Source organism: Solanum dulcamara, chromosome 9 (assembly GCF_947179165.1).
Source record: "Solanum dulcamara chromosome 9, daSolDulc1.2, whole genome shotgun sequence".
Taxonomy (NCBI): domain Eukaryota; kingdom Viridiplantae; phylum Streptophyta; class Magnoliopsida; order Solanales; family Solanaceae; genus Solanum; species Solanum dulcamara.
In genome coordinates, this window is record NC_077245.1 from 76,169,511 (window position 1) to 76,184,685 (window position 15,175).

General features: G+C 36.4%; 2 protein-coding genes across 2 annotated transcripts; both read right to left on the minus strand.

Moving 5' to 3' along the window:
* Positions 1–6,847: 6,847 nt before the first annotated feature.
* LOC129903810 (zeatin O-xylosyltransferase-like) lies at positions 6,848–8,311 on the minus strand. The gene has a single exon (XM_055979327.1). It carries the CDS (start codon positions 8,309–8,311, stop codon positions 6,848–6,850), a length of 1,464 nt encoding a protein of 487 aa, XP_055835302.1.
* Positions 8,312–13,458: 5,147 nt separating this feature from the next.
* Positions 13,459–13,980, minus strand: LOC129903811 (acylsugar acyltransferase 3-like). Its single transcript, XM_055979328.1, has one exon. It carries the CDS (start codon positions 13,978–13,980, stop codon positions 13,459–13,461), a length of 522 nt encoding a protein of 173 aa, XP_055835303.1.
* Between the last annotated feature and the right edge of the window lie 1,195 nt (positions 13,981–15,175).

The following is a 15,175-nucleotide window of genomic DNA, read 5'->3' on the forward strand; positions in this document are numbered from 1 at the left end:
ATGTGACAATTTGAGTCCTATAATCAATAGAGGCATAACAGACATAAAGCCAGTCCATGCCAAGGATCACGTCGAAATCAACCATGTCTAACTCAACCAAGTCAGCCAAGGTATCCCTGTGATGAATTGACACAGTGCAATCTCTATAGACTCTCTCAGCTAAGACAGAATCACCGACAGGAGTGGCCACACTAAAAGTCTCAAGAAGACATTCAAGGATTTTATTGAATTTACTAGCCACATAAGGAGTCACAAAGGATAGGGTGGTACCTGGATCCACCAATACATAACAATCAAAAGAAGAGACTCGAATCATACCCGTCATGACGTTTGGAGAGTTCTCCTGATCTTGGCGACTACCCATGGCATATAGGCGGTTGGTACCTCCGCTGGTGCCTGAAGTAGTTCCCCTATGATTACCTCTAGCCGGTGGTGCGGTGGCAGAATAATGGACTCTAGTTCCCCCTGTTGGACACTCCCTCTGAAAATGGCCCATTTAGCCATATTTATAACAACCAACCCTTCCCGCTCGGCATTCTCCAAAGTGGAGCCTACCACACTTACTGCATGATGGCTTCTCCCTCGTATCTTGACTTGCACTGACCTGGGATTGAGAACCCTGGGGTCTGAAATTCTGATGACTCTGTCCCTGCCTATCATACCTGTTCTGCGGCATCGGTGCACTGGCGATAGATGAGGCATAGTTGGAAGGCCTCTTCTGGAAGAAGGACCTGCTACCTTTGCTTTGCCTCTGCTCATTCTCATGCCCAGATGACCTTGCCTTTTTGCTCAGGTGCTCTTCTATGTCCTTTCTTTTCTCCTTCTCTACCTGTTGAGCATGCACCATTAATCTGGAAAGATCCATATCTGAGATCAACAATGCTGCCTTGCACTCCTTTTTCACATGCCTCCATAATCCGGAGACAAACTTTCTCATCTTTGTTCTCACATCAGGAATCATTTCTGGAGCATACCTGGATAGATGGATGAACTTTAGGCCATACTCCTTAACCGACATACCTTCATGTTTCAGATTAACAAATTCCTCCACCTTCGCTTCTCTCAATTCTCAGGGAAAGAAGTGGTCAAGAAAAGCTCCCTTAAATTCATCCCACCTAGCAGGTTCATCATTCTCACCCCTACTTTGTTTCCATTGATTATACCAAATGTTTGCCACATCTTTGAGTTGATAAGACACCAACTCGACTCCCTCAATTCTGTAGCATACATAGCTTTTAGAATCTTCCACATTTCATCAATAAAGTTCTGGGGATCTTCATCAACCTTAAAACCCGTAAATGCCGGTGGATTCATCCTCAGAAAGTCTCTAATTCTAATGGCAGCAGATGGCTCCTGGGAACTAGAGCTGAGAGTCGGCGAACTCTTATTACCATTTCTGGCATCCATTAGTTGAGTGAGCATTGCAATTGCCTCTCAAAATTCAGCTTCTGATGTGGGTTCATGTGGGGTAGATGGCACTTGAGGTGCCTCCGCAAACCTCGCGGGTTGGCCTCTAGCCCTTGCTGGGCGTGCCTCTGACTATGGCATACCCGCATTATCAACATTCCTCTAGCTAGTGATACGTTTAAGAGGCATTATCTGTAACGTATAAACGCACGAATTAGAAAGGAAGTTTTCATTGAGTTTAACTCTATCGCACGAATTCAGAGTATGAAAAAAGTGAAACAATTCCTAATGTCCTATAGCCTCCTGCTCATAAGTGTGGTGCACAACATACCTATAAGCAAGAATCTACTAGACACGGCTTCATAGACTCCCTAGGACACTTGAACTCTGGGCTCTGATACCATGTTTGTCATGCCCCGGAAGGGTACCCTAGACGTGACCGGTATCCGAAGGCCATTTCTGACCTCCGAGCGAACCACCTGGTCCAGTGAGTCATTCATGCAAGCACATTCTCTTAGCGGAAAAACTCAATTAAAGAAATACGTTTCATAATATAAAGGCCGAAGGCCAAACATTCACAATCCCAAGAGAAGACAATAAAATAGGACTCCTCAAGATATCAATCTGACCTCCCCACACTCTAGTCTATGAAGCCTCTATTCAAATCTAAAAGGTGCCAATGACAAGACCATGGCTACCAACAATCTAAATAAAAGGAAGGACAACAAAACTGTACAAGAAGGCCCAAATATCCTCCGAAAGCTAGGAGGACTCACCGACTGGCTGGAAGTGTATGTGGATCTTCAACGGAGCGCCGGTTGATGATCTCTAGTACCTGTCTCTGCATCATGAAATGATGTAGGCCAAATGGCATCAGCACATTGAATGTACGAGTATGTAAAATGGCCGGATGAAACCACATTAAGAAAACATCAATATCAACTCAGGACCTCAACTCATACATGTATACATCACAACTCACTCAATGTCCTAAGTCCAACAAGAATAGTTTAAACAGGACTAACTCATAAGCCACTTAACTCAACTGACTCGGAGCACTAACAAGGCCTAAATGGGAGTTTCTCTTAACCGACAACCATCACCTATGAGCCGGTGATAGTACAAAAATCCAACGTTGTTGCCACATCCGTCCATACCTTGCCAGGGTATGAACGCCTCTCTAATCATGAGCACCATCGAATAGTCAAGTCCTATCATTTCAGGACAATACAAATGGGAAACATCCGACTTTAACGGTTCAATTCCACGGGAAGCATCTGACTTTAACGGTTCCAATCCCTCAGGAAGCATCCGACTTTAATGGTTCCATCCCTACCTACGTTGGCGGCGTAGTTTCTGGGGTTCGAATATGGACTATACTCTCACCCACTTCGGTGCTCGATACTCCTCCCATGACTCTATGCTCATAAGACTCCTCGAATCATCTCAAACAAGCCCTCACGACTAGTTTTATATGGTACAATGCCACCTCATCAACTAGGTTCTTATTTGCAATTCAATTGAGGCACAATGACAAGTCTCCTTTAGGACCTTGTTCACTTGCCAATTCCTTCCTCATATCAACTCAATCAAGCCTCTTCTATATGAATATTTATGACATCTCCTCAAGATTTAACACAACTCTATGACTTCAACTCAACCATTCAAATAGAATAGCGCATTTAAGGAAATTGACTTAAACAACATATTCACATGGCTAAAGAGGTCAACAAAACATAACAACAATTCATCTCTATCACTTCATACTAATCATGAAGGAATTTAAGGACTTCTTGGCTCAACAACATCAACACATATAGCATTATATAAATAGGAGACAAAGTTCATATAGACATACACCATACCAAGAACTCTATTTTTCATGAATATCTAACCTCAAGCAAGAATAGGGCACATGGGTGAACTTAGCCCATGTTTTGGATAGCCTTACATACCTTGTTTAAAGACTTTGAAGAAACCTTGATGTTGGGTCTTCAATGGGGGGACTCAAATCTTGAAGCTCCTGGACTCTTTTTGTTGGAAATGGAGAAGATGAAGAAGAGAGAGAGAGAGAGAAGCTTCTAGGGCTTTTTAGAGAGAGAGTGAGGGCTGCCAAATGGGTTCCCAAAAGACCAAGGGTTACATATATATAATTTGGGTAAGTTCCCAAATTGCCCTTCCTCAAAAGTTCCGAAAATAGGCTAAAACGCCCTTGGCGCGATAGTGGCGCATCGCGCCCTTACAGCGCCAAGGCCAATTACGCCTAAAACCTGCATAACTTTTAGTGGCGCGTCGCGCCAGGGACCAAACTACTGAGGCATATTTATGGCGCGATAGTGGCGCGTCGCGCCCTTACAGCGCCAAGCCCATTGTTCTGAATTCTGGGAATTTGAACTGAAAAACCCTGCACAACTTTTAGTGGCGCATCACGCCAGGGACCAAACTACTGAGGCATGTTTCTGGCGCGATAGTGGCGCCTCGCGCCCTTACAGCGCCAAGGCCATTTCCCCAACAGTTGCAATTTAGGCCAAAAAATGAAATTCCTATCGTGCTAGTTCATCTTCGGATCGTCATATTTTTTGACTCCGAACTCCAAAATTCACGTTCTCGGTGGCGTTGTAAAGGAGACTCGACGACCTTTAATTTGATAGGTCGTGGTCCACCCAGATTGACGTCTTTCAAAAGATAGGGTCGTTAAAAGTCGACCCTTACATGAACTCGTCCTAAACTTAGCCACGACGGATCTATTGGACTTAGCTCGGTCTTAAGGGTCCTCAATGACCCCATATCAACTCCAACGCTCTTAAATTTCTCAAGGACTCATCTTAACTCAAGCTCATACTTCGAAATAAATACGATGGCCCCCACACGTGTACAAAGAAGGCCCGAATCTTAGGAATTTTTTTTGAGGGGTGTTACAACCATCATCAGTCAACATCATTCAAAATCGACACACACAATCACCATCACCAATTGTCATATAAAATTTTTAAAATATTTTATTGATATAATATTTTATCAATTTAGTATTTTATTTGAATTTTATATTTATTATATTTTAAACAAAGACAAATTCTATACATTCAGAAGTTTGGAAAAAAACCGTCTTAACTATTTAATATTCAATTCTTAATGCAACATCTTAATATTCAGATGTGTATTTAGATTCAGACATTTAAATCTTAATGCACCTCCTAGGGATAAGAGACATAGGGCTAAAGAGAGAGCCAAAAAGAATCTTTTGTGTATAATCCTACATAATCTCGTCATGATCTTAATGAAAACAAGTGAGGTAACACATTTCTAAGTGAATGATTATTGTTAGCTCTTTTGACATTTTCATTAATATTTTATTTAATAAAATTTCAAGTGTGTCACATTGGAATTTTCTAAAAGAATTTACCACTATAATTTTTTTATATAACTAAATCAAATGTGTATAATAGAACTAGTAGTATCAAATGATATAACATACCATCAATGATTCTCACCAGCAAGAAAACTATTGGAGGATTGGCCTCCAAAAAGGTGAAGTCAAGAATAGGGAAATCCTAGCAAATCTAGCATGGAGAGCTTCCCAAAACCCCAATAAACTCTGGAGTAAGATCTTAATTAGCAAATATCACAAGTCCAACATGAACTATGGACCTAAAAGAACTGTGTCCAGAACCTGGCACAACATCCAAAATGGCTAGGCAAATTGTGCAAATGCAACTTGATGGATATATAGTTCACAATAGCATCCATGGGCCTATCTTGAGGGAGGAAGATCACCTTAAGATCAAATACATTAACCAAAATGGAGAGCGGGACTTTGAGAAACTTTTCTATCCCCTCCTGATGATCTCAAGAACATCACCAAAAGTTACTCATTTCCTCCATGCAAAACAAAAGAGGATATGGTCAACCAATGCTCCTAGCAAGATCAAAACATTATTTTGACTCCTCTACCACTATAGGCTACCGACAAATCATTCCCTCCATAACAAGAGCCTAAATGTCAAGCCTAAATACCATTTCTACGACTCACCCAAGGAAGATATAGACCACTTCTTCTTTCAATGTGCAAATTCATCAACTTTCTGAAATATTTTACTTAATAGAAGCCTCGACCCTAGAACCGTAGATACAAACATAAAAAATAAGGAGAATTGGGCCAACCTATGGAATAAAATTAAAGATAATAATTATAATGCTTGGCTGAATTGGGGAACCCTCATTTATTTTTGTATCTCGAACATTTGGCTCACAAAAAACAACAATACCTTCGCCAATAAAAAAGACCCAATTAGCATCCGTCACACTTTGGCACAAGCATCTGGGTACCAATTGTTAATTGCCAATGAAAAAGGGCCAAAACTCCTAAAACAAGCAACCATGTCAAATGGGAACCACCAAATACTGACACTCTATTAAAGAAAACCTTGGAGCAGTGGCTTAGGAGGAGTTTTTAGATTCACATGAGAGATTGGGTACTAGATTTTACTGAATATACCTCCCTCACTAACCCAGTCAGGGAAGAACTACAAACATTGCGGAGAGACCTACTATTCATAGTAGAGCATAAGCTCAAACCCCTTAAGATTAATACTGACTCGACCGAAGTTATTCATATAATAAATAATAACAATTTGCCATATGATAATTTGATTGTTGAGTGCAGATGCTTAATGATGAAGTTGAAAGATACAAAGTTGTCCCATGTAAACAGAGAACAAAATAAAGTGGTGGTAACATTCGCCAAAGAAGGGATGAAGAAGGTAGTTTTTGATGAATCCGTCATTTTGATAGTTCCTCCGGTGTTTGTACAGAAGGAAATGGAAGCAGAGAACTAGTTATGTTAGGATTACAAACAATCATGTTATATGTTGATATTTTTCAGGGTCAGACTGTGACCCAGACAATTATTGATGAGTATCCATTGGTACTATGCTTAATTAACTAAATGTTTCGATATTAATATATATAAATCCCTTTGATTAAAAAAAAATACAGTCAATGGTTCAACCGACTGCAATACCGCACGAAGTAATAATTTTAGTAATAAGAACATTAAGATTAATCCAAGCAAATTAATCTTCTGTTTTTGTTTGAAATCCAATCCATCAACTCATAAATGTGACATAAGAAAAAGTATAAGAAGATATCTCAACTCATAAAGTTATTGATATTGAACGTAGTAAGAAGATATTTTGTACAATCTCCTTGAGTGGAGAAGAAAGAAGGATGTCCTATCAAATCAATTATCACATAAAACATGCATTCTAATCAGTACAAAATGAGAAATTTAACAACACAATAAATTTTAATAACATTAAAAATAATATTATATTTAAAAACAAAAAACATACAATACAATATAATAGGTAAAACAACAAACAACATGTAAAGTAAAGTACAAAAAATAGAACATTTGGTGAAGCAAAAACAAATCAAAAAACTAGGATCTAGTAATGTGAGCAATGAAAGAATCCATTGCTTTCTTAGAATTGCCACCAACACTGTTGGATTGTCTAACTTTTTTACCCAATTCTACCATATTCTTCCTCACCTCATTTCCTTCCGGTGAAGCCATCAATTTTCTTATCGTGGTCTCAATAGTTGTGGATGTAATTAACTCATCACGTCGTTCCCAATCCTTCACCTCGATGCCAATTTTGAGCACATTTGTGATGAGCACTGCATTCCTTGGTTGGTCAAAAACCATAGGCCATGTGGCTAATGGAATTCCCATGGTAACAGACTCCAAAATAGAATTCCACCCACAATGAGTCAAGAATCCTCCTGTTGCTGAGTGCCCTAAGATTTCCAATTGGGGTGCCCAATCCTTCACCACAAATCCTCTTCCTTGTACTCTCTCTTCGTAACCCTTGGGAATTTGGACTTGTTCACCTTCTTTTAACAGCACATCACTCACTATCCAAATGAACTTCTGTTGACTCTTTTCCAACCCGATAGCAAGCTCTTTGATTTGCTCTGTGGATAAGGATGTTGTTGTGCCAAATGACACTAATAATACCGAGTTTGGTTCTTGTTTGTCTAGCCATTTCAAACACTCGTGACGATGGATCATGTTGTTTTGATCATCATCATTATTAATGGTCACGATTGGAAGTAATGGATCAATAGCCCATTGCTTGGTGCCTCTTCCTAGTAACCTATCGAACCTTGCAAGAACATCGAGATAAGGTCCCTCAATCTCCTTGCATGTGTTGTAGAGGTTTCCAGAGCAAAAATTGTTTTGCACGTGTTGCATTATAATGAAGTCCATGAATTCGGGTATGAAACTACTTTTATAGGACGGGAGATTATTGGGAAATTCAAATCCACGAGGGAGTAGAAATCTCACGACAAATTTGCCAATAAAGGAGGGGAGGTGGAGTCGTATCAGTTCATCTTCCAAATACATGGAACTTATCATAAAAGCAGGGACGACATTGAAACAATAAGCCTCTGCATTTGGTAGAGAAACAACGTCTTGAACAACACTAGCCATGAGAGAGTCATAAATGACTACTACCCTACGAGTGTTTTTTGAAACCTCTAGTAAGAATGCACCCACAGGCTCGCGCAACATAAGGGACTCTTCAAGGAGGGGTATCACGATTTTTTGTGACTCGAATTCAGATTTATCTGAAGAATATTGACCGCGAGATGGTGGATTTGGGAATTCATGGAAATGGATGTTAGAAGTAGTAAGAGGGTCCCAACCATGAACGCGATTTTTCACTTGTTTAATTTTGTCAGTGTAGCAAATATAATGAATTGGTAAATTGTAGGAAGAGATGAGTCGAGAGATATGTAGGAGTGGATTGAGATGTCCTTGTAATAAAAAAGGTACCATCACCACAACAACATCTTCTTTAATTCCATTATTTTGGCTAGGGTTTAAAGAAGAAGTCATTTCTTCAACAAACTTTGGTAATATAGAGTATTAATTCTTGATGTGGCTGGCTGCCTGTTTTAATTTGTGGAGAAAACATACGGAATTCAGCCCCTATAAATAGTACTAGTTGATTAACAAGAGTTCATGTAAACAATTAAGTGAATATAAATTTTAAGGTATACTTCAAAATGTTAATAGTATATATGGCACAATTTTGGGATTCTAATATTATATACAAAATAAACAATTGTATGTTGTGATGGAATAATATCAGATTATATGTAACAATATTTCCGGGATTGGCCAACCTGTTTAGTTTGCATTTTCAATAGTCAATGAATATATTTTTGATAGGTTGTAATAAAATAAAAAGATTAGTTATAGCTATCATTTAAATGATAAACTAAACCCGAGTTTACTGTTAATATAAGATTTTTTAGTACACTATTAAGTCGCTCAAAGAATATTACACGTAAGCTTACTTCAAAACCCTCAAATTTGAATATCGAATGAGAAACACAAAAGAAAATCATGATTAGATGTGTGCTTGTTGAATAATGAATTAATGAGACAGTTTCAAATATTTATAATAAACTAATTAGTTTAGAATAAATATAGCCATGTTTTATTTATTTTAAAAATAATCAAAATCATAAAAAATATACAGTGACTATATATACACTGACTATATAATATATATTACTTATACATGAGCTATACATTAAATATACATTATGATATACTCAAAAACTGAATATAACTTGACTATATATAAAATATACACTGACTACATATGTCTATATAATGAATGACTATTTTTTTAATAATTATTTTGAGCCGAGGGTCTCTCGGAAACAGCCGTTCTACCTTGGTAGGAGTAAGGTCTGCGTACACTCTACCCTCCCCAGACCCCACGTTGTGGGATTTCACTGGGTTGTTGTTGTTGTATTTTGGCCGAATGGCCGCTGAATGTAATTTGCCCTTAATTAATTACTAGTTCATAAGAAGTGCTTTCCTCATACGAATTTTTCTCCCCTAATAATTACAATTACATAAATACAATATATCATATTTACTTGGTTAGCATGTCTCTAAAGCCTTATTTTTCTTTTATCTCCCTTTTTTGATCATCTTACACATGGATCATTATTAATGAGCCCTTTCATAACTTTCATAATCTTGTGCTAAGTTTTCATAACTTATTTGTTTTTAATAATTAAATACTAAAATATAGAAAAGTTGGGTTGGAACAGGCAGGTCATCTTCTCCACGTTGTTGGATTTTAATTTAATTGGATCATAAAATTAAAATCTTAAATAGGATCCTAAAATCTCGTTGCATGTCTTTAATAATACAGTTGGATTTTATTTTAATATTAAAATATAATTTTATTAGTCACTCATTGCAATAGGTAATAATATGGAGGAATTTTAAGAAGCTACCAAAAAAAAGTTGAATCACGTGTTTTCTAACATCTCACGTGAAAAATTATAAATAAAAGTTGTCAATAATTACTTTTTTAAAATGGATTATAAAATAAATAAGATAAACAAATTGAAACGAAAGAAGTATATAAATACAATATATACTGATATAACACTATAACATGGACATAACTATCAATATGAGTTATCGTGCAGTGATGATATTGCTTCACCCTTAACCAAAAATCTCGAGTTCAAGCCTTCGATATGGAGAAATACTATTAGGAGTGTCACCCCTGAATAGACCCTATAGTCCGCAATCCAAATTTAATCGAAGTTTTAATGCGGACTTTGAATATCTCGTGAGAAGCAACAAGAAAACATGGACATATATGTTATCCCTTTGATTAGACGAGACAGGTTGATTGACAATCTTAGTTGCACGATAGTATCATTACGTGCATTGGATTTTTTTACTTCTTTCGTATTAATTTATGTGACGTGTTTTGCTTCTTGAAAGTCATCTTTAAATTTAAATTGAATTAGATTAATTTGATATTTCAATATTAAAAATTAAATATTCAAAGACACTAAAATAAAATATTACAAGTTATAATTCTTCTCATGTTAATTTATTAAAATAATACATTTAAAATAATATTTAAAATTCACATAATTTAAATCTCAAGAAAGCGAAAACAAAATGTCACAAAATTAATGGAAAGGAGTAGCAATTATGATCCATGTGCAAGAAGAGTAGAGCTGTGCTCCCACGTCCTTCGATTTGCTGTCATTCACAGGAAAAAAAGAAAGAAAGAAAAAAGGGATCATGCGGATGACTACTTTTGCAAATAATAGCAACAATGCTCAATTACACACGGGGAAAGGGGGTGCTTATCTACAGCGGTTTTCAGATTTATGTGAATTCATATTTTTCTTTTGAGATTATATATTGTAGTGTTGTATATACGATGATGATTGAGTGTACTTTATTTATTTGCACTTAATGAAGGTATTAATCTAAATCATTCAAATTTCAGCCATTAAGTCTGTTTGTTTTCATTGTTTGAATCTTAATAATTAAGTATATTTGTTTTTCTTATATACAACCTCATAATGTGTCTGAATGATTAAAACTTATGACAACGTCTTAATATCATTAAGATGTCTATTAAAGAATTTGTATAAAAATCATGACAGTTCACCGCTACTCTATCTACTTTCATCCACCATCCACAACCATCAAAATTACAACTACCATCACCGTCAATCAGCACCACACCACCACCTACCATCCACAACCATCATCCCCAATCCAACCACAACCAATACTACCGCCAAATCACCAAAATTAATCGTCATCACCATTAGCCGTTCACCAAAATGGAGAGTGGGACTTTGAGAAGCTTTATTTTCCCCTTCTTGATGATCTCAAGAACATCATCAAAAGTTACTCCTTTCCTCTCGGCAAAACAAAAGAGGTACCATGATTTAGGGGTTAACTAATAATGGGCTCTTCTCAACTAAGTATGGCCTACAGCCACATCAACAACAACATCCAAAAGAAAAAATTGGAACCCAATGAAAGGTTCAAATGGATCAGTTCGACCAATGCACCTAATAAGATCAAAACATTCATTTGGGTCCTCTACCACTGTAGGCTACCAATAAATCATTCCCCTCATAATAAAGACCTAAATGTCAACCCTAAATGTCATTTATGTGACTCACCTAAGGAAGATAATAGACCACCACTTCTTCTAATGTGCAAATTCATCGACTTTTTGGAATTTTGTACTTAATAGAAACCCCGACCCTAAAACTATAGATACAAATACCATAAACGAGGGGAATTGGGCCAACATGTGGAGTAAAATTAAAAACAATCATTACAATACTTGGTTGAATTGGGGCACCCTCAATCCTTCTTATCTCTGGAACATATGGCTCACGTGAAGCAACAACGTCTTCGCCAATTAAAAAGACCCAATCAACATCCGTCACACTCTGAAACAAGCAAATAAGTACCAATTGTTCATTGTCAATGAGAATGGGACCAAAACTCCTAAAACAATCAACCATGTCAGATGGGAACCATCAGATACTGACACTTTCAAGCTTAATTTAGATGGATCTGTTAAAGAAAACTCTGGGCTAGATAGCTTAGGAGGAGTTTTTAGAAATCACATGGGGGCATTGGGTACTATGTTTCACTGAATATACCTCGCTCATTAACCCAGTCAAGGTAGAACTACAAGCACTACGAAGAGGCCTACTACTCGCAGTAGAGCATAAGCTCACACTCTTAAGATTAATACTGACTTCACTAAAGTTATTCGTATAATAAATAATAACAATTTGCTCTATGATAATTTGATTGTTAAGTGCAGATACTTAATGATGAAGCTGAAAACCACAAAGTTGTCCTATATGTATATAGAGAACAGAATGAAGTAGCGGATGCATTGGCCAAATTAGAAGGGATAAAGAAGGTAGTTTTTAATGAATGCATCATTTTGATAGTTCCTATAGTGTTTGTTCAAAAGGAAATAGAAGTAGACACCCTAAAAACTAGTTATGATAGGATAACAAACAATTATATTATATGTTAATACTTTTCAGGGTTGGAATGTGACCCAGACAATTACTATTACCACTGAGCACTCCATTGAGATGGATGCAGCAATACTATGCTTAATTAATTTAATATTTTAATATTAATATATATAAATTCCCTTGATAAAAAAAATACAGTCAATGGCTCAACCAATTGCAATATCAAACAATATATATATATATATTACTATTTGAATAGATAAAAAAATTGAATATATAATTTTAATAGTTTAATTAATAAATTTAGTAATAAGAACCTAAAAATCAAGCCACGCAAATTAATTTTTTGTTTTTGTTTGAAATCCCATTCATCAACTCATAAATGTGACATAAGCAAAAGTATAAGAAAATATCTCAACTCATAAAGTTACTGATATTGAACGTATTAAGAAGATATCGCACAAATCTTCAGCTACATTATACAATCTCCTTGAGTAGAGAAGATAGGAGGATGAGAGTTAGCTCATTATTCTCTTCACATAAAATAGGATTATTAAGTACTCTGTCTGTTTATTTTACATGTCTTAGTTTAACTGTATATGAAATTACAAAAAAAAAGAGGAGACTTTTTTTAACTTGGAAATAAGAAGTTGCTAATTATGAAAAGTAACCTCTTTATTTATTTAATTTTTTAAAAATAGAGAAAATAATAAGTAATACTAATATAATTACAACAACAACAATCCAGCAAAATCCACAACGTGGGTCTGGAGAGGATAAAGTGTTCGCAGACTTGACCCCTACCAAGTAGGACGACTGTTTTCAAAACACTCTCAGCACAGTAAAAGCATAAAAGCATAAAATAGGTTAGAAATACTACTAAAACATGCATTCTAATCATTACGGAATGAGAAATTTAATAATACAATAAATTTTAATAATTCAAAATAATATTATATTTAAAAAAACACAATACAATATAATAAGTAAAAACAACAAACAACATGTAAAGCAAAGTACAAAAAAATAGAACATTTGATGTAGCAAAAAGAAATCACACATTATATAATATTTTGACTTATTCCAATTGGAGAAGCAAATTCCAAGACGTCTTTGTTATTCTGAAATAGTAACATATGATGTTGAGTTAAAGTGATGTGTACATTTATCCCATCTCCATTTGGGTCATCCAAGAAATGAAGTGTCTTCTTCCTTGGATGTGATGCTGGAGCCACTCTTTATGGGCCTACCCCATCCAAAATCAATCGTGTATAACCTGAAATTGCGCAAGCTTGAGCACAAATAATTATCATCATCCGCCATTATGTTTTTAGCCACTTTGAATTCTTCAAGTGCGTGCGAGCCTAACTCATTTACATTTATTTCCTTCAACTTGTCCTTAACATGTTGTTTAGCCTTTCCTAGTTGATCAACAAAGTTTGGCAATTGTATCTCATCTTCACTTGTTGCTATTACGGTAAAGTAATAAGTAACATTTCCAATGGCGTTTAGGGGCAATGGTGGACGTAAGTTCATTACTTGCCACAATAGAGATGGCTTAAACATGCTAGTAGTAGGAGGAGGATGATTTTCATCAATTGATAATAATGTTGATGATGATACTACTCCGCATTTATGAACAAGTGTTATGGCAACTTCAATGCTAGTTGGATTATGTACTACTCCTGAATTTGTTGCAACAACCATATGTTTGAGCCTACCCAAATTAGAGGATGAGAAATGGTACGCTTTTGATAATCATTAAGGTTTACGAGTCATTTCCTTTAACACCCCAAGATTTTTCGCCAAGACTCGAACCATTCTTCATATGCGTATAGACTCGAAATCAATAAATTCTAATTATATACATGAGTTAGGATCAATTCCTAAGTATTTAAAGTATATTATATGTGGTTTAGGGTCATAAGGGATCTCTAACACCAAGCCAAGGCCAAAAAATTTCTATCGACTAAGTTTGGAACTGAGTTTACGATCAAGTAGACGACTCGTAGGAATGGTGACGACTCATAGAGTGAGCCGTAGAGTTGATTTTTAATTTTGTGAAATTTATGAGTCATTTGTACGACTCGTAGGAGAGTCGACGAGTCGTAAGGATGAGTCGTAGGGACCAAATTTTATTCCAATAGCCTATGATTTTGGAGCACTATTTTGTGACTCATATCGACGACGCGTAGACCAAATGACGAGTCGTAGAAGCCATCTGTAGTGTCGTGAAGGGTGGTTCTTAATTGTGTATAGATGTTAAGACCAATTACTAAGTGTGGGAATAAATTTGAAGATGTTTTAAGGTCACAAGAATCTCCTAGCACAAAGTCGAGTTGAAATCTTCCTTACCGATTGAGTTTTGGTGAAAGATTTTACTTGGGTCAACTTCAACGACCATATCTCCTAGAATTTAATGATTTAGGTGGTTCACGATCTATCAAATTAAAGTTTTTTGAGTCTTCTTTCCAACACCACCAAGTATGACTCATTCTGAGTTCGAAGTAGAAAATTATGACCATTTTACTAGAGGCTGTGAAACCATCAGAAATGACCTGTAGGAAATATTAGGACCTGGAGAAACGACCCGTAGGAAATATTACAACATGGACTTACAACCCGTAGGAACAAGTTATGAACCGTAGAAATGTTTACGGGTCATAAACATTGGTCGTAAACAAAGATCAGTGGCTCCTTCTTCAACTTTTTTTCATGGTTTTGACAGGACGAAAGGGGTCTACGACCCGTATACATTTTGAAGACCCGGAAGAGTGATTCATAGGGACTTCCGGTCATATTTTTATGAAGGATAGTTTGGTCTTTTTTTATCCTTTTCAGATTAAAACCTCGACGTTTTGGGACCATTTTGAGTCTTTTATCAGTACCATATATGAATGTA